Source organism: Protopterus annectens, chromosome 6.part0 (assembly GCF_019279795.1).
Source record: "Protopterus annectens isolate FY-2018-M chromosome 6.part0, PAN1.0, whole genome shotgun sequence".
Classification (NCBI taxonomy): Eukaryota; Metazoa; Chordata; order Ceratodontiformes; family Protopteridae; genus Protopterus; species Protopterus annectens.
In genome coordinates, this window is record NC_056737.1 from 1,174,586,308 (window position 1) to 1,174,607,597 (window position 21,290).

The 21,290-nt window shown below is 42.1% G+C and overlaps 1 protein-coding gene across 2 annotated transcripts in view; it reads left to right on the forward strand.

Annotated features, from left to right (window-relative positions):
- SLC4A3 (solute carrier family 4 member 3) overlaps positions 1–21,290 on the forward strand; it is a 2,820,719-nt gene that overhangs the window by 2,491,244 nt on the left and 308,185 nt on the right. For both annotated transcript variants that reach the window (XM_044074803.1, XM_044074804.1), the window contains one exon: positions 17,725–17,873. In XM_044074803.1, the coding sequence (XP_043930738.1) occupies positions 17,725–17,873 (149 nt within the window). The remainder of the gene's footprint in view (positions 1–17,724; positions 17,874–21,290) is intronic.

Below are 21,290 nucleotides of genomic sequence, written 5' to 3' on the forward strand. Positions count from 1 at the left end.
TTGGATGATTGGATGGGAAACTGCAAATTTACCCCAGGAATTTCACCTGTGTCCCTCTTGGACAGGGCTAGTAGTTGTTGACTTAGTTCTGCTTAATACCTTGATGTTCTTGGGGACAGAGGTTGTGCTTGGCTAGGCTTGTAAGGGACCTAAGGCCATTAGCTAAATAACCTGCTGTGACCCTATAAAGTTGACTGGCCCTCTAGAAGAGGAGGTATTTGAGTTATTTACAATATCAGTGTTATTTATACGTGTGACTTAAATTAGGGTAATATCTAAACCTAAAGTTAGGGTAATATTTAAACCTAAAGTTAGGGTAATATCTAAACCTTAAAGACCATCTATTTAACTAAAGAATTATGAACACATGCACTGTTCCTTATACTAGAAATGACACTGTACCTTTCCGGATCATAATCAGGAGCCGTACAGACCAAACTATAGCATGTGACCATCCTTTATGTACATCAGGCTCTACTTTAGTCTCCTTTATGATTTTCTTATACCATGTTCAAACACCACGGAAATGTCAGTCCACAACATTTTCCATAACACATGTCCATATGGGGACAATCTTCATCCATGCTAGGGGCTTCTACACACCTTCCCTGTTACACAATCAAAAGCCTTACCTCACTCCAAACGTCTCAACAGTAGCTGCTAGCACCTTTTCTTATCACTCTGCTTCATCTTGTACTTTCTTTTCCCCAAACATCACTGTACACCTCCATCTGCCACTGTAAACACTTCAGTTCCATTCCCAACCCACTCACTTCTTTTTACCTGGAGAACATACAGAGAACAAAGCAGTTACATAGTGGATCACCATTTGTCCCAGGGTCTGCTACAAAAAGTCCTGCACATACTGGGCTCCCCTTATAAAGTCCTGCACATACTGGGCTCCCCTTGTAAAGTCCTGCACGTACTGGGCTCCCCTTATAAAGTCCTGCACATACTGGGCTCCCCTTGTAAAGTCCTGCACATACTGGGCTCCCCTTATAAAGTCCTGCACATACTGGGCTCCCCTTGTAAAGTCCTGCACGTACTGGGCTCCCCTTATAAAGTCCTGCACATACTGGGCTCCCCTTCTAAAATTCTGCACATACTGGGCTCCCCTTATAAAGTCCTGCACATACTGGGTTCCCCTTGTAAAGTCCTGCACGTACTGGGCTCCCCTTATAAAGTCCTGCACATACTGGGCTTCCATTGTAAAGTCCTGCACATACTGGGCTCCCCTTATAAAGTCCTGCACATACTGTGCTCCCCCTGTAAAGTTCTGCACATACTGAGCTCTCCTTATAAAGTCCTGCAGATACTGGGCTCCCCCTGTAAAGTCCTGCACATACTGGGCTCCCCTTATAAAGTCCTGCACATACTGGGCTCCCCTTATAAAGTCCTGCACATACTGGGCTCCCCTTATAAAGTCCTGCACATACTGGGCTCCCCCAGTAAATTCCTGCATATGCTGGGTTCCCCTCATAACGTCCTGCACATTCTGGGCTCCTCTTGTAAAGTCCTGCACATACTGGGCTCCCCTTATAAAGTCCTGCACATACTGGGCTCCCCTTGTAAAGTCCTGCACTTACTTGGCTCCCCTTATAAAGTCCTGCACATACTGCGCTCCCATTGTAAAGTTCTGCACATACTCATCTCCCCTTATAAAGTCCTGCACATAATGGGCTCCATTTATAAAGTCCTGCACATACTGGGCTCCCCCTGTAAAGTCCTGCACATACTGGGCTCCCCTTATAAAGTCCTGCACATACTGGGCTCCCCTTGTAAAGTCCTGCACATACTGGGCTCCACTGCATAAAGTCCTGCATATACTGGGCTCCCCTGTATAAAATCCTGCACATATTGGGCTCCACTTATAAAGTCCAGCACATACTGGTCTTCTTTGCAGAAAGTCCTACACAAATTGGGCTCTTCTGCATAAAGTCCTGCACATACTAGGCTCCCCTTATAAATTCCTGCACATACTGGGCTCCCCTTGTAATGTCCTGTATGTACTCAGCTCCCCTTATAAAGTCCTGCACATACTGGGCTCTCCTTTTAAAGACCTGTACATACTGGGCTCCCCTTATAATGTCCTGCACATACTGGGCTCCCCTTATAAAGTCCTGCACATACTGGGCTCCCCTTATAAAGTCCTGCACATACTGGGTTCCCCCTGTAACGTCCTGTACATACTGAGCTCTCCTTATAAAGTCCTGCACATACTGGGCTCCCCCTGTAAAGTCCTGCAAATACTGGGCTCACCTTGTAAAGTCCTACACGTACTGGGCTCCCCTTATAATGTCCTGTACATACTGAGCTTCCCTTGTAAAGTCCTGCACATACTGGGCTCCACTGCATAAAGTCCTGCACATACTGGACTCCCTTGTATAAAGTCCTGCACATAATGGGCTCTACTTATAAAGTCCTGCACATACTGGTCTTCTCTGCAGAAAGTCCTACACAAACTGGGCTCTTCTGCATAAAGTCCTGCACATACTGGGCTCCCCTTGTAAAGTCCTGCACATACTGGGCTCCCCTTATAATGTCCTGCACATACTGGGCTCCCCTTGTAAAGTCCTGCACATACTCTGCTCCCCTTATAAAGTCCTACACATAATGGGCTCCCCTTATAAAGTCCTGCACATAATAGGCTCCCCTTATAAAGTCCTGCACATACTGGGCTCCCCCTGTAAAGTCCTGCACATACTGTGCTCTCCTTAAGTCCTGTGCATACTGGGCTCCCCCTGTAAAGTCATACTTATCTGGGACTCCCCTTATAACATCCTGCACATACTGGGCTCCCCTTGTAAAGTTCTGCACATACTGGGCTCCACTGCATAAAGCCCAGCACATACTGGGCTCCCCTGTATAAAGTCCTGCACATATTGGGCTCCACTTATAAAGTCCTGCACATACTGGTCTTCTTTGCAGAAAGTCCTACACAAATTGGGGTCTCCTGCATAATGTCCTGCACATACTGGGCTCCCCTTGTAAAGTCCTGCAGATACTGGGCTCCACTGTATAAAATTCTGTACATACTGGGCTCCCCTTATAAAGTCCTGCACATACTGGGCTCCCCTTGTAAAGTCCTGCACATACTGGGCTCCCCTTATAAAGTCCTGCACATACTGGGCTCCCCTTGTAAAGTCCTGCACATACTGGGCTCCCCTTATAAAGTCCTGCACATACTGGGCTCCCCTTGTAAAGTCCTGCACGTACTGGGCTCCCCTTATAAAGTCCTGCACATACTGGGCTCCCCTTCTAAAATTCTGCACATACTGGGCTCCCCTTATAAAGTCCTGCACATACTGGGTTCCCCTTGTAAAGTCCTGCACGTACTGGGCTCCCCTTATAAAGTCCTGCACATACTGGGCTTCCATTGTAAAGTCCTGCACATACTGGGCTCCCCTTATAAAGTCCTGCACATATTGTGCTCCCCCTGTAAAGTTCTGCACATACTGAGCTCTCCTTATAAAGTCCTGCACATACTGGGCTCCCCCTGTAAAGTCCTGCACATACTGGGCTCCCCTTATAAAGTCCTGCACATACTGGGCTCCCCTTATAAAGTCCTGCACATACTGGGCTCCCCTTATAAAGTCCTGCACATACTGGGCTCCCCTTGTAAAGTCCTGCACATACTGGGCTCCCCTTATAAAGTCCTGCACATACTGGGCTCCCCTTGTAAAGTCCTGCACATACTGGGCTCCCCTTATAAAGTCCTGCACATACTGGGCTCCCCCTGTAAAGTCCTGCACATACTGAGCTCTCCTTATAAAGTCCTGCACATACTGGGCTCCCCCAGTAAATTCCTGCATATGCTGGGTTCCCCTCATAACGTCCTGCACATTCTGGGCTCCTCTTGTAAAGTCCTGCACATACTGGGCTCCCCTTATAAAGTCCTGCACATACTGGGCTCCCCTTGTAAAGTCCTGCACTTACTTGGCTCCCCTTATAAAGTCCTGCACATACTGCGCTCCCATTGTAAAGTTCTGCACATACTCATCTCCCCTTATAAAGTCCTGCACATAATGGGCTCCCCTTATAAAGTCCTGCACATACTGGGCTCCCCTTATAAAGTCCTGCACATACTGGGCTCCCCTTGTAAAGTCCTGCACATACTGGGCTCCACTGCATAAAGTCCTGCATATACTGGGCTCCCCTGTATAAAATCCTACACATATTGGGCTCCACTTATAAAGTCCAGCACATACTGGTCTTCTTTGCAGAAAGTCCTACACAAATTGGGCTCTTCTGCATAAAGTCCTGCACATACTAGGCTCCCCTTGTAAATTCCTGCACATACTGGGCTCCCCTTGTAATGTCCTGTATGTACTCAGCTCCCCTTATAAAGTCCTGCACATACTGGGCTCTCCTTTTAAAGACCTGTACATACTGGGCTCCCCTTATAATGTCCTGCACATACTGGGCTCCCCTTATAAAGTCCTGCACATACTGGGCTCCCCTTATAAAGTCCTGCACATACTGGGTTCCCCCTGTAACGTCCTGTACATACTGAGCTCTCCTTATAAAGTCCTGCACATACTGGGCTCCCCCTGTAAAGTCCTGCACATACTGGGCTCACCTTGTAAAGTCCTACACGTACTGGGCTCCCCTTATAATGTCCTGTACATACTGAGCTTCCCTTGTAAAGTCCTGCACATACTGGGCTCCACTGCATAAAGTCCTGCACATACTGGACTCCCTTGTATAAAGTCCTGCACATAATGGGCTCTACTTATAAAGTCCTGCACATACTGGTCTTCTCTGCAGAAAGTCCTACACAAACTGGGCTCTTCTGCATAAAGTCCTGCACATACTGGGCTCCCTTGTAAAGTCCTGCACATACTGGGCTCCCCTTATAATGTCCTGCACATACTGGGCTCCCCTTGTAAAGTCCTGCACATACTCTGCTCCCCTTATAAAGTCCTACACATAATGGGCTCCCCTTATAAAGTCCTGCACATAATAGGCTCCCCTTATAAAGTCCTGCACATACTGGGCTCCCCCTGTAAAGTCCTGCACATACTGTGCTCTCCTTAAGTCCTGTGCATACTGGGCTCCCCCTGTAAAGTCATACTTATCTGGGACTCCCCTTATAACATCCTGCACATACTGCGCTCCCCTTGTAAAGTTCTGCACATACTGGGCTCCACTGCATAAAGCCCAGCACATACTGGGCTCCCCTGTATAAAGTCCTGCACATATTGGGCTCCACTTATAAAGTCCTGCACATACTGGTCTTCTTTGCAGAAAGTCCTACACAAATTGGGCTCTCCTGCATAATGTCCTGCACATACTGGGCTCCCCTTGTAAAGTCCTGCAGATACTGGGCTCCACTGTATAAAATTCTGTACATACTGGGCTCCCTTTATAAAGTCCTGCACATACTTGGCTCCCCTTATAAAGTCCTGCACATATTGGGTTCCACTGTATAAAGTCTTGCACATATTGGGTTCCACTGCCATGCCTATGTCTTTTTGAATAGTCAGAACATAATGCACATTTTATAAACCATCTGTTAATCCTGGCATCCCTACTAGAGGTACTTATCATATGAAGCTGAAAAGTACACCTCCTCGATGGTTCATCAACATTAATAAGCTTCACAACAAACAAAAGAAACTTATTAAATTAAACACCAGATATAAAACCTCTCACATCAGGCAAAGAAGTAAAGCCACTACAAAGAATTTGAAATTCACCATGAGGTTCAGTAAAGCTAACCATGAGCTTAGATTATCATCAGTAGTTAAAATATTTATAAATCCTTCTTTAGCCATGCTAAGGAACCATGCCCTACACTGCTTTGAACTTAACCAAGATGACAAATCTCATTCAGCCCCAAATGCCAACACCAATGCACTTGCCACCAAATGTAATGCTACCTTCATCTCTTCGGCTAGAATTTATAGTGCACAAATACTGGAATCTTTTACCTGCCCTTCATCACTAAGAAACACCTATTGAAGGTGATGAATAGGACCATAAATCCTTTCTCCATGGAGGCCTGATAATATATCTGGATGTTTTATAAGTAGTGTAAGTGTGGCCTTTACTAACCTACTCCACAAACTGTTTACACATCAGGGTAGCCATACCACTGACCCTGGGTAATATAGACCTATCAGCCTGGCCAGTCTCATTTGCAAGGCTGTAGAATGTATTATAACTGATCTCATAGACTATGGAATCTAAAATCTTGTTAGACTTGACCCTCAACAGTTTGGCTTTGTCAAGGGAAGATCCTGCCTATTAAATCCGCTTAACGTCTTTCAATGGGTCAGACAGGCAGTTAACAATATGATGAAGAACACACAGGGTGACTAGACCTGGCCAAAGCATTCAGGACTGTGCTCCTTGCTGGCATTATAGAAAAGCTAAATGACAAAATGATCCCTATTTGGTAAGATGGATAGGAAACATGTTAAAAGACAGGTCCCTTATGGTGCAGGTAGCAGGTGTCTCATCAAAAAGCATGAAGCTGACTAGTGGTGTCCCTCAAGGTTCAGTGTTGGCACCCCTTCTTTTTAGTGTTTACATTTCTAGTTTCCAGGCAGGGATTGAAGACCTCTGGCTTACCAAGTTTCTATTTGATTGGAAACTGAGAGTTATTGTTAAGTTCCCCTCGGCACCCAAAGCCTCTAGCAAGAGCTCTCCCACATAAGCTCTTAGTGTACTGAAAATTATAGGGTCTATGTCATGTCGTTGAAAGCAAATGTGTTCAAACGATGTGATATTGAACTGGGAAGTTTGAAATGCAAGAATTTTGAACACACAGAACAGCGATTTTTTTCCCAGGGAAAAAAAAAATCGCTGTTCCGGTACAAAAATAAAAAAAAAAAAAGCTTACACTTCAAACTTTTACTAATCTGGAGTGCTTCACCCACACATCCCCCAACATGTGGAGGCTGTGCCCCCCACACACACCCTACTTAAATATACCAACTCCGAGATCGCACCACAGTGGAAGAAATAGCAAAGCCATGGAACTGATTTTTTTCTTTCCCTGGGAAAAAACTTGGTGTTCCATGGCTTCGCTATTTTCACATTTCAAACTTCCAGTATCAATGTTTTGGCATTCGGACACCTGTGCATTTGAACTCTTGATATAGACCCAGAATTATATGCTAAAAAATGCAATATTGTTGCATTTGGTCAACAACTTCTCAACTCCTCCTCTCAGCTTACAGTATTTCCAATGCATGACTACACAATGAAAACGGAGTTAAGGACTTTGGAACACAGGTTGATGACTCCCTATCTTTTCATCAACATGTGACAATGGCAGTCAGGAAATCATTCTACTTTGTACAACTAATCATAAGTTCATATCAGATTACTAGGCTAATGGCTCAAGAGCCCTTAAAAGCCTAGTCAGTTTTGCCAAGATTTTATCCATTTTTTTTATCCCAAGGGGAGACAGTTTTTACAGACTGCCTCTGTCCATAAGGGACATGGGTGCCACCCCAGGAGTGATTTTCTGATTTCCCATCCTTTGGTCCGAATTGCACTTGAAGATGGTCAAGGAAGGGGTCTCCTTTACTTGAACAAGATACCTATTCCAGCGATGGGGAAATCTCTGGGAATTGTATCTGTCTCTCCAGCATGATCTATTCATGCCAAAGGTCAAGTTTACATCTTTGGAGTTTGTAATCCTTGTGCAGTTAGTTTTGTGAATATGCAACATTCCCATCAAGGATAGGTCAGAAACTGCCTTATAGGTCAGGCATAGATCACTGCTTAGTAATCAGTAGGACACCTAATGCAGTGATAGGGCTCATAATTGGTCTGCGAATAACATGTTGGTTATACTCTGTATTATTTTGGTGAGAAACCTCTGAGGACACTCCAGTTGTTGCAGGTGCTTGGCAAGGTACCTGCCAAAGGGTACATTGTACTTGATTATTGGTCTGATGAGGGCTGAGTATAGTGGTTCTATAACTTCCTTAGGTCTGGATGCCATGCCTTTACTTATAAGCTGAACCACATAGAAGGATTTCCTCACCACCACAGTCTCATGGTGATCAAAGTTCAGATTGCTATCTGTCTGGGTATCCAGACCTCTAGCACCACTGTTAGATGGGGTGCTGTCAGTGTTATAATTTGCAGGGGTATTTGATTTCCCAAAGGGTATTGTTATGCACTTCTTTGCATGGCTCTGACACCAATCATTAATCTGTGTCAGACCATTCTGTAGGATATCAACATCAGTTGGGGAGTCGATGATTGCCCCCAACTTATAGTCATCAGCAGACTAGGTCAGCCAAAAGCCATCTACACTTGTTTTGCCATCAGAGAAGTATATAGCAAACAGGAGGGAACTCAGCACTGAGCCCTGTGGTACTCCACTGGTGACTGGAATCTTCCTAGATGTGATTTCCCCCACTCTAACAACATGTGTCCTATCCATGAGACATTTGGTTATCCATCTGGTGATATAGAGGTTTATGCTCATTTTGTGAGTTTATCCATAATACCCGAATAGGGTATTGTGTTAAATGATTTGACCAGGTCAGAGTAGGTGGTATGCACTGTCTTACCTTCATCCATGGCCTTGCTGTCCTTCTCAAAGAAATCCACCAGATTGAGCAGGCAGGACCTGCCCTTAATGAAGCCAAACTGGGTTGAGTCTGGAGCCTGGAGATTTGCTATGTCATTCTTAATTGGGTTCATGAATATCTTTTCCATGGTCTTGCATATGAGGCTAGTCAGACTTATGGGTCAGTTGTTTCCTGGGTCTATTGATGGTCCCCCTTTATGCAGGAAGATGAATGTTGCTGCCCTCCACTCTACTGGGACAAAGTCTGTCTGGAGACTGTGGTTAAATAGAGATCCAAGTGGGTCTGCTAGGTCATGTTTCAAGCTGTTTAATAGCCACCCTGAGATTCCACCAGGGCCCACTGATGCAGTGTTTCTAACTTTAGACAGCACAGTGACGACCTGCTCTTTTGTGATAATATGCAAAGGAATGGTACAGGTATTTCATGGGGGTGACCAGAGATGATGGGGGGTGGAATTTGAGTTGAATTTATTGGCCAGCAGGTTTGCTATTTCTTCTGGCTGAGAACAGGTAGCATCTTCCACAGCCAACTAAGCACATTGTTAAGTGTTTCCCTTAAGATTTCAGACATAACTAAAAATGCTTTGTGGTTATCCTTTGCTTGAGAGGCTATTTTCATAGGTAGGTTCATAGGTAGGTACTAGGCTATCGGCCCTGGGGCCTATACAAGCCCAGGCAAAAAGGAACCCTGGCTTTTGCCACCCAAGAAAATTATTTTCCAGTGCCACTGTCGAGCAGAGCCACAGAGGTGATCCCTGGGGGAAATTCATATTTCCCATCCAATCATCAAGATTTTTCTTAAAGAGTGCTAATGAGGAGCTTTGTTTGATATAGATAGGTAGTTTATTCCAGAGTATGGGAAGTCTCTGGGACAGGAATCTATCACTCCGGCATGTTCTGTTCTGTTATTGTGGTGACAAGGTTAAGGTCCCTAGTGCGTGTAGCTCGGAGGGATTGGGATTTCTTTAAGTACAGCTCTGGGTTTGACATAGCTTTGTATGTTAGGCAGAGATCACCTCTGAGTAGGCAATATGCGACAGAGTAAAGCTGGAGTTTTTTGAGACGATCTGCGTAGGGCATCTGTTTGAGGCCAGTAATCCTCTTTGTGAGGTATTTCTGCGGCCTTTCCAGTTGTTGTAGATGTCTTGTGAGGTACATACCAAAAGGGGTGTTGTACTCTATAATGGGCCTAATGAGTAATGAGTAGAGGGGAACAATGACCTCTTTTTTTTCTGGATGAGAAACCTTTTGTGATGAGGTGTGCCATGTAGAAGGATTTCCTGACTAATGTGGCGATGTGATTATCAGTGGAGAGACTACTGTCCACCTATGTCCCAAGGTCTCTTATCACACTTGCTGTGTTAAGTATACTACCACCTATGTTGTAATTCATGGGTACAGAGTTTTTACCAAAGGGGATGACAATGCACTTTTTGGCATTGAGCTTGAAGCCATGACTTTGACACCAGGCATCTGTCTCAGTGAGGCCCTTTTTTAGGATGTCCAAATAGTTAGGAGTTTTGATTATGGCTCCTAGTTTGCAGTCATCTGCAAACTTTGTTTACCAAAGACCTTATGTGTTAGCCTGTACTTCAGAGAAGTAGATACCAAACAGGAGAGGACCCAGGACTGAACCCTGTGGTACTCCACTTGTCACTGGTCTGGTCAGATTTGGAGTCTGCTACTTTCACAGTGTGGGTTCTGTCAGTGAGCCACCTGGCAACCTATCTTGTGGCATAGGGATTTATACCTAGTTTAGTAAGTTTATCTATAATTCCAGAGTGGGGGATGGTGTTGAAAGCCTTGGCAAGATCTAGATAGGCTACGTGAACCACCTTACCCTTGTCTACGGCTTTGGTGACTGCTTCAAAGAAGTCTATCAGGTTTAGGAGACATGATCTGCCTTTTACAAACCCGAACTGGGTGGGGTCCAGAGTTTGGAGATTACCAATGTCTTTGTTCCATGATGATACATTCCATGGCCTTGCAGACCAGGCTAGTCAGGCTAATGAGGCAGTAGTTTCTGGGGTCCATGGTGGCTCCACCCTTGTGGAGTGGGATAACCATCACTGTACGCCATTCAGCAGGCACAAATCCTGAGGTGAGGCTATGACTGAACATGGTACTTAGGTGGGGTGCCAGTTCATTCTATAGTTCATCTAGAATGCATTTTGAGTCACGTATTTAGCTTTTGAAGACTTGACTAGTTCCCTGATTTGCCTGTTGGGACTAACAAGGGATTATTTTCTGTTCTGTACCCTCCCACTTATTTCTAAACAGTAATTTCTTCCTCCTGTTGTATAGACTATTATGTCCACCAGGGTGACTTGTTTTTCTGGCTAGACCTGGGTTTAGTTTAGTCAGGTACTGTCATTTCTCATATGGGTAGATCAGCTACACACACAAGTAGCAGCTTCATCTTCAGATCCTTCAAGAACTGACCCGTGACACAGGACAGCTGAGCTGGGATTTTTTATGTTCACAGAAATGTTGACCACATTTTGCATGAGGATCCACGGTGGTCTGCTGTGACCTTGAGAAGACAGATTTCTACACTTATTCCATCTAATCTCTCTACTGGAAACATTTCTGCAAAAAGTAATGAAGTAAAAAATCTGCTCATTCTTAATCATATCATTTTATTTATTTATTTGACATTTGCTAACCGGCATAGTCCATCTGAGATCTGAGCAAAGCCCTTTTTCACTGGAAGCCCTGGGAGAAAAGCTCCACAGTAGAAGTAAGCAAGGCAATTTAAAAAACTGAAGACGAATACAGTGACAACATTAGAATAAAACAGTTACGCAAATGTAGAAAAAGAAAAATTTACAATAAAACAGTGAAGTAAATGTAGAAAAAGCTCCACAGTACAATATAGTAAGAGGCATTATAACATTGAAGAAAATGCATAGCAAACAAATGTGCACTAAAACGTGAATGAATTTACATAACACATTAGGTTATCGTCAGAGGGTAACTTTACACTACAGAGCAGTTAAGTGAGTTATGGTAGTCGGGAAGGGAGGAAGAGAGAGGACAGTAAAAAAATGGTGGGTTCATGTGGGATGATTACAGAGGCAAATCCATGTGCTATTAAGGTACCTTTTCAGAGTTTCTTGAATTTGTGGATGTAAGAAATGTTTCTAAGGTTCATGGGGAGCTTGTTCCATGCAAGAGCAGGGAAGTAGCTGTAGAGATTCTGCCCAATAGATTTTTTAGGTTTGTGAATCTGTAAGAGACATTGGTCAGAGCTTCTGAGGGATCGAGGGGGCTTATATAGGGAGACAAGTGAGGAAATTCTAGGTTAAAAGGAGGGCTTATTCAAAATAGTCTGGATAATGAGAAGTTTGGTAAATGATAGTTGGTTAGGAAACTAGCCAGCTGAGTGTCTGGAGAGCATGACAGTGGTGTGAGCTGGGCAGACTGGCTGCAAATCTAGCAACTTTGTTGTATGTGCTTTTAAGTTTGGAAAGTAGTAAAGATTAAGTTTCTTAAAATGTAAGAGCTGTAAAAGAGGTTGGGGAGAAGGTAAGCTTGGGCTACTGAGATCCGGAAGTTGGGTGTGAAGAACATTTTGTTTCAATATAGCAAACCAAGCTTTTGGTGGGTTTTCTTGATGCAGTTAAGTACATGAAGGTCAAATTTTAGTTGACCGTCCACTATTACTCCAAGCAGTTTAGTGTGTGATTCAGCTATGATCTTAGTGTTATTGAGAGAAGAGATGGTGAATGGGGATTTAAGATGGTAAAGAGATTCGGGAGGAAGAGAAGTTTTGTCTTTTTAGGATTTAGTATGAGTTGGTTGTTAGTGAGCCATGTTTCAGTGAGGCTGAAAGATGTTTGTGTCAGGGTTAGTAAGTCAGTGGGACTGTCAGTGATAGAAATGATGGTGGAGTCATCTGTGCACTGTATGAGAGAAGGCTGAGGACAGGATGTGTGAAGCTGGTTAGTAAAAATGTTAAAAAGGAGGGGGCCTAAAATAAAGCCTTGAGGGATGCCCATTTTGATGTGGAGAAAAGGAGAAAGAGCAGAGATCCATTTTACAGATTGCAGTCTGTCTGTGAGGTAGCTACTGAACCAGGAAATAGTTGTAGAGGAGAGGTTGAGTTGAAAGAGTTTGCAGAGGAGGATGGGGTGAGAGACAGTGTCAAAGGCTTTGGAGAGATTTAAAAAGATGCAGGACACCAGTTTATCATTGTCTCTATCTGGGGAGATGGAGTTAGAAAGGAAATAAGTGCAGTTGTGGTGCTGTGGTGGGGACAGAAGCCATGTTGAGTAGAGGTAATTCAGTTTTCATGAGTAAGATAGGCTGAGGTTTGTTTATAAACAGTGTTCAAGAATTTTGGAGAGGGGGAGAGTGTGGCAATAGGGCAATAATTAGATAGCTCAACAGAATTTGCACCTTTGTGGATTAGTATAGTGTGGAACTTTTTCCAGAGGGCAAGAACAGTGGCTTCACTAATTTAGCAGTTTATGAGGATGGAGACAGGATATGCTATGGGTCAGCAGCAGCTTTTAGGAAGAGAGGTAGCAGGTTGTCAGATGAAGGGGAACTTGGTTTAAGTTTGATAAGAAGTTTTTTGATATAGCTGGTTGGAATGGGTTTATAGCTTCATAGGTAGGTACTTATTGGCTCTGGGGCCTATATAAGCCTAGTCAAAAAGGTTCCCTGGCTTTCGCCACCCAAGAAAATTATTTTCCTATACCCCTGTCAAGCAGTGCCAGAGATGAAAATGCACTGAAGCTTCCCTGGCCAGGAACCAAACCCAAGCCGTGGTGGTGAGAGCACTGAATCCTAGCCACTAGACCACCAGGGAGAAAGAACTGTTTTGCAATAGGGGGGTGGTAGAGGGTGTGGAGCTGGTTGGGTGGAAAGTTTGTATAAGTTGGCTAATGGTATCTATGAAGTATAAATTGAAAATTGAAGCAGTTTCAAGGGGTGTGTTTTTGGTGCAGGGGTTGGGAGTTGAAGGATTTCCCGGATGGAGAATTTTGTTGACAGTATTCCAAAATGTTTTATAGTTCCTTTGTTCAGTATCTTGGGATGAGAGGCAGTAGTTCTTTTTATCAGAGTTTATGCATTTTTGGTTAAGTTTCAGAGTTCCCTGTATTGTTGGTAGTGTGTGGGAGATTTAATCTTAGTCCAGAGTTTATAGGCGCAGTCTCTGTTATGGATAAGAGACCAAATAGAGTAGGAGAGCCATGGGGAACACATTGATTTGACTCTGACAGTTCTGGGGGGGGGGCAAGGGAGTTCAGAATGTTTAGGAAGATGGAGTTGAATTGAAGGACAGCTTCATCTAGTGGTAGAGAATAGAGGAATGACCAGTCAACAGCAGAGAGAGAATTATTGAATGTATCCAGCTTGACGTTAGTTAGCATTCGGCACTCTTTAAATGTATAAGGTCTAGAAATGTGAGGAGAGAATCTTTGGACACGTTTAGGGGAGCGGTCACTGACTGAGTCTGGTAGGGATTCAGGATAGTGATAGAGGTCAGGCTTAGAGACAAGTATCCAATCCAAGATAGAGCAGGTATTTGTGGGTTTATGACAAAAAGTGGGTGAAGAGATAAGTTGGGTGTATCTGTATAGGTTTATGCTGGTGGTGGTAGAGTTAAAGATGAGGGTGAGCTAATTGATGTTAGCATCACCTAGTATTATTGATTCATTATGTATATTGTCAGACATCCACTGTATGATTTGTTCTAAAGGGGTGTGTTCTCTCCAGGGTGTATGTTGATGTCAACTATGGTTAGAGTTTTATGATTGCTGAGTTTGCATTTGGGAATACCGAGTTCAGCTGGGTGAAAGGGGGGGTTAATTGGGGAAGCATCGGAGGTGAGAGTACATAATAGCCATGCCTTCACCTTTTTTGTGTGTTCTTTCTAGACGTAGAATGCTGTAACTGGGGGGGGGGGGATTCTTTGTCTACATTATGTGGTTTGAGGCATGTTTCAGAGAGACTATGTTTGGGGGAGGACTGAGTTACCCAGGTGTAGAATTCAGTTATCTTGTTAAGAATTCTATGGATGTTGATCGAATAGAAAGAGAGATGTTTGAGACTAGGTTTAGGTACCTGGTGAAGTGTGTGTGAGGTATATGTAGAACTTGATGAATTAGAGTGTGGGCCAGGGTTTGGGTGAATGTCACCTGAGATTTGAAGGATGTTTAGTGGGAGGAAGAGAAGTGATGTAAAGGGATAGGGTGAGTAAAATTTCTGTATAATTCTGAGGAATAAGGGGAATTTTGGAGACAGTTTGATTTTGGGAAGATTCAATTCGGCACATGAGGTAATAGTGACAGGAATTGGGAGAAGAGGGGAGTAGGTTTAACTAAATGTGGTAGGCATACCTTTTAACTGTACAGATTTTCACAGAATACCTTTGTGGAAAATAGCTGAGGATTTAAGTCATTAAATAATAACAAACATTTGAGTTTAAGACTCCACATCCTTCAAAAAATTCATGCTAATGCAAAACCTATTATTCTATCAACTTTCTAAGTTTGTAAGAGCAATATTTAAAATCTGTCCCCCCAACATTTTAGGCTTTGTCCAGATTTTTTGCTCTAAGAGGTTGAGAGGTTTGGTGGTAGGAAGTGAGGTTGCTTAGGAGAAGAAGAAGGAAGGGTAAGAAAAGAGGGAGGAACATATTGGAGGATGACGTGAATATGAAAGCGGGGATAGAAGTTTGACAGAGAGAAGATATATGGTAATAGTCAGCTAGAGAAGGGGGGGTCAGAGCAGTGAGCAAGGGTGGGAGGAGTTTGGTGTAGTGAGTCGAGAGGTCAGAGGGATTATTTTAAGAGGGGCAAGTTGTGATTGGTTGGGCGATACAGGAAGTTGGAGATCAGGGAGGGTGGGGTTAAGATGGTTAATTACAAAATCTTTTTATTTATTCTTTGTTGTCTTGATTAGTCTCACTAAGCTAGTAACCTCTTTTCAGGGGAGTCCTGAGGTGGTATTTATACTACTAGGGGAAATTTGACCAGTTCATTGGAGAATGTTCCCTAGTTTTTTTGATAGGTGCTATGGGATTTTTTACATGGGATGTCACACTCAGGAGTGCAGCGTCCTGTTATACTGGACTGCCATGTCAGAAATCGATCTATCTGGTGTGGGAATAGAACTCAAACCTTCTACACCATAGGTGAGTTTGATACTTGTTGCACCACTGAAACTATTTCTTATTAGAATGCATTTTTCACACAGCTTTACTGTTGAAGTTTTGATTTCCAATAGAAAATCATTGTGTCTTTAAATAGTAGCTGCCGTTCGATAATCCTTCTAATCTTATTTATTAAACTAGGTTCATAGGTAGTTACTAGGTATGCAATGCTGGAGACTGTTAAAGAACCTGGGCAAAATTCGCAGCTGGCCCAAAGCACTGTCTAAGTGACTTGCAAACATGCCTCTCAACCTCTTAGTACAAGAAATCTAAACAAAGCCTGACAAATAGGGGGACAAAGGCCCAAAAATAGGGACAGATTTTAAATATTGCTCTTAGAAACTTAAAAAATTGCTAGAGTAACAGGGTTTGTGTTAACATACATTTTGTGAAGGATTTGAAATCTGAAACTCAAATGTATATCATTATTTAATAACTTCAGTCCACGGATCATCCCAGTGATTTGTCACAAACCCATAATTTTTATGATGAAGAGACCAGAAATACGAGGCAAAAATCTTGACGGTTAAGAGGTTTTCTTGAAAATGAAACCTCAGAGAATCAAACCCTGAACTACAGGAAGTAGTTCTTTAACTATTCATAGCACATCGCCTTGATCTTTTGCACTAACTGACAGACTATAAACTTTTTTCATTGTTTGAGGTGTGTGACTTGATACTATTCTGGGCACATTTTCCAAAAGTTGGACCATCTGTTTTTTTTTTTTTTGACGAGATGATCTTCATCATTGAAACTTTCATGGGTTATTTTTCTAAAGGGAGTAACACATATAAGCCCTTTACAGTGTGGCAAATAGCACAGAGGATTAATGCTGTGACCTGTTAATAAACTATTTCCTGTGGTACAGGGTTTGATTCCCTCGGCCTACATTTGAATACTGTGTGACCTTGAGCAAATCACTTAACCACAGAGAGCTTTGAGATAAACATGAATTTGGCTAGGCTGTTTAATATTGTCTTGGACTGCATATCTAGTAAGTACCAATAAAACCTGCAAAGAGAGCCCGGACTCCTGTTTACAGAATGAGTTTTGCTTTAAAAACTTTGAGGAACTCTCTTTTTGAATCACTGCATTAGGTCCATTACAGTTTGTTTCTTGGAAGAAAATCTTCCTGTGTCATTCGCTTCAGCTAAAAGAGTATCAGAACCTCGATCTGTTATGTCTTTGTAATCTTACAGTCTTCAAAAAAAAAGGCAGATTTCCAACTAACCCTTCTTTTATGTCTAAGGTCATGACACTCTCTTTGTTTCACCTTCATCTGCAGGATGCCAGATCTGGGTTCTGTGCAGAGTGGACTTTAGATGACAGTTTTTGTTGCAGTTATTCCCAAACCAAAGATCTGGGAAGGGTGAATGAGTTCTTTGCTTCCTTTGTTGCTTAGATGTTGGAGAGTGTTGATAATGAGGGAAACTTCTTCCATCTGGATTGCTGGTTGTATAAGATTTTGAAATAATTCTGTATATGTACATTTTCAGGGACTATGGCAGAGTGTGCATTGGGTGGGCTGTATAACTCCAACCAGATGCTGTAAAGACAAGGACAGTTTAGTTATTTTCTGTTACAGTATATTATACAATTGTTCTTTCACTTGCAGTGTGAAAAGCCCTAGACTTTAAGTCTAGTTCACAAATTTAAGTAACTTAGGATATTGAATTTAGTGTATGAGTTTCAGGTCTTCTCTTTCATTCTTGATGACCAGCAGATATAATATTGAGGAATATAGTCCACACATTTTAAAGGTGTTGACTGTGATCAGAACCTCCCATTGACTGTATCTCTTCTCACGTCACTTCATTACGTTAGAATTATATCAGTAATTCACAGAGGTGACTTAATTATTTGCCATATCATAGCTACTTGAGTATGAAGTCATGACCATACCCAGGTATGACAGTTATTAAAATTGTTTCAATGTGTGCTGTTTGCTTATCATTGATATTAACAGCATTTAATTATCCACAATATTTTGCCATGTTTTTAGGAGAGAAGACACATGGATTGATGGGTGTCTCGGAGATGATCGTGTCCACATCGATACTAGGAATTCTCTTCTCTATACTTGGCGCACAGCCTCTGCTTGTGATTGGCTTTTCAGGGCCATTACTTGTGTTTGAGGAAGCTTTTTACAAGGTAAATAACACTATCAAGTAATATACGAGATTTTCATAGTCAATTTTTATTAAGCAACTGACAGGTTCCACAGTAAGTTTCTTATTATTTAAACTGACATAAGTTAAACCCAAGTCTTACTTAGAATCTTGATGAGTATTTTTAATTTTTGTATTAAACATGCATGTGTGCCAGGTACAAGTGTCTCGTGTCACGGTAACCCAGGAGTTCTCTGTGGTTAAGAGACTTGCCCAGAGTCACAAAGTCTGGAAGTGGAGGTTTAGGAAATCAAACAGTAACCATTTGAAAGACAGGGACCTGCTACAGTGAGTCCAGAAACATGGACACTGAATGAACAAAAGAACAGACTTACATATACTAACTGCAAGATGCCATTTCTCAGAATATTCCCTTTTTTCCTGAAGTGTGGTGATCTCAGAGTTGGTATGTAAATGTTTGGGGGTGTGGGGGTGCAGGGTGGCTTGCTCCCCTGCAAAAAAGTTTTAAGGAGAAGAACAATTTTTGACATTCATTCTTCTCCCATGTTTTCAGTCTTTTTTCCTTTGGCTTTTCATCACTCAGCATTTCGATAGGGAACTGAATCAAATCCAGAACTAGAACATAAAATGTATTTGCAGCTCATAACTTCATGCCGCAGTTGTGCAAGACTTTTTAGATGGTAATGTATATAAGATATCAAACCAGCACATACTATGCTCAAAAGAGGTTTTTGCAATACAAATAATGTGGATTTTTAATGGAACATTGATGCGTTTCATGGCAAAATCCAAGCCTGATCATATCTATCATAGAACAGTAAGTCAAGTCTGAGAAAATGTAAATTTCTTTAGGTTAATTGAGGCCATGAACAGAAGTGCATTTAATACCTAACATGATTCTCAGAAGAATTTGTAGGACCCACAAAAGTATCTACATTGTTGTCTCCTGCATCTTTGACCACTGAAGTTCCAGGGCTACCCATAACTATTCCTTCTTTCATTCCATTCGGATTACATCCACAATAACATGATATTTTGGTTCTGGACCCATTCATATTATGTCCTTTTCTTTAGTCACTTCCTTGATAGCATCACAGCTTGCCCATTTTCACATTTCCACAGGCATTGTTCACTGAATATATTCTCCATGAGAAAGCAGCCAAGACCTAAATTAATATAGCAATAACCAGTGACATGGGTGTGGTATATTGAAGATTTACCCACAGTTGGTGTGGTTTAATCATGAGGGCAAAGCCTGAGTGATTAAACAAAGGCAACCACAGGTAAATCTTCAATATACCACACCACGGAGTTGGTTATTGCTATTACACAATGATATTATTTAAGAAAAAAATTACTTAATTTTCTTAAATAATGTCATTGTATGATGACTACATGGTGTTCTTCCACTTTCCTTGGATATCCCGCTGCATTTTTTGATGTACTGAGCATGTGTATGGGACTTTTGTTGTTTATTTATTTATTTATTTCAGTTTTATAACCAGATAAATAGAATGGTCAACACACTATTTTCAGCCACAACTCAAGCACCATGATGCAAGACACAGACAAACCATTATACAGAGACTAAAGAATACATAAGTACAGTGAGAGAGTAAAGACAATACATCTGTATGTTTTTTACAGTGCTAAATTCAAGCAATACTATTTGCAGTATAGCAATTAAGGTGGGCATTCAACCAGTGGTCATTTGATAAAAGTATGTCTTTACAAGTGAGATGTGACATCAGTGTGAGCTGCAAGGGCTGGCCATTGTCACAGACGCAAGAGTATTTGGTGTCCTTACAGGGTTCTCTTAGTTTGTTTCTAAATAATTGGTGTGTCTCTTGGTGCCTCCCTCCTGTAGGTATCTGATTCAAAACAGCTGGGCCAAGCCACCAGAAAGCTGCTTATCCTGTGGAAGTTTTAAATGAGGCCTAATGAGGGTAACGCTAATTCTGCTTTCGGGGGAGACAGTGTCCCATTTTTCAAAATTTGTTGATTTGATATCTAAGTAGTAATATGATATCCAGTTATACCACTGGAGACGTTAGCAGTGATTGAGTTAGAGGCTCTGTGTACTAGTTTGTATTTTACATGTGCTTGAGCCTTAATGTAAGGTTACAGGAGGGAGCCCATATTCAGTTTTTAAGTGTAAACACATTTTTAGCTAAGGCATTATGATCTTTAGGGGTGAGATTATATAGTATAGATATCTTCGACATGTGAAATGGGACTTTGCAAGAAGTGGATGGGAAGGACTGGAAGTTTCTTTACCTCATTAATGTGTTGGATGAACTGTGAAGCACAACCCTTTTTTCTCACTAATGTTTCAAGGACGCTGTAAAATAGCTTATGTAAAACAGTTTTTGTTTTCATTAAGTTTTTGCAAAAACTGTTCATGATGTAAACTGTATGTTATAATGTAAAGCATTTTTGTATAGTGTGCAGTCATAGGTATTTCAAGTGTGAGGTTGAAGACTCTGATCAGCGACTGCTTTATATACTAAAGATATTAGCTTTATAGGTAAGTACACACCTATATGCCATTTAAGTCTAGCCAATTTCCCTTATTTATTTATTTATTTATTTATTTAACATTTGTTAACCAGGAAAGTCCGATTTGGAATGAAGCCAATTTTCAGCAGAGGTCCAGGGAGAAACGCTTCAGACGCATGTCTTTCTAACATGGGAGGAAACCATAGCACCCAGAGGAAACCCACATGAATGCAAGGAGGACATGCAGACTCCATACAAAAGGCACCCCAGCTGAGAATTGAACCAGAGAACCTCTTGCTGTGAGGCAACAATGCTACACTGCACCACTGCTCCATTTTGTGCTTAAATTAACCAATCCTATTTGATGTTAGACTAGCCTTATCCATCTCATAGTTGATAATTATATATTGCCTCTAGTGAGAATAACTGGGAGCATACCTTAGATAATTTGAGGAGACCCATGTGTGGGATACAGCATTTAGAAGCTACCTCTATACATTAGTAGTACAGGGGCAGTCCTGGGGTAAATTTTTAATACCCATTCAAGTTGCTGTTGAACATGGGTAGGGATGAGCTTTGTTTTATATCGATGGGGAGTCTGTTCCAGAGCAGCAGTATCCTCTGGACGATGTACAAGTCACTCCAAACCATTCTGCTGATGCTTCAGAAAAGGTTCAGATCCATATGGATAAGGTTTTTCTGATGACGTGTGACTAGATGGATCAGGTATTTCTGATGACATATGACTTGCTGTTGTGCAATAAATCCATCAGTTTTGGGTCAGATGATTCCTTGTGTGCCAGTCGCAAGTCACCGCTTAGCACTTTGTAGGATACCAACTATAGTGACAGGGCTTTGAGGCGGTCCATGAAGAGCATGTTGTTTAGGCCTTGTATCCTTTTCTATAAGATATCTCTGAGGGTGTTTCATTTGCTGCATG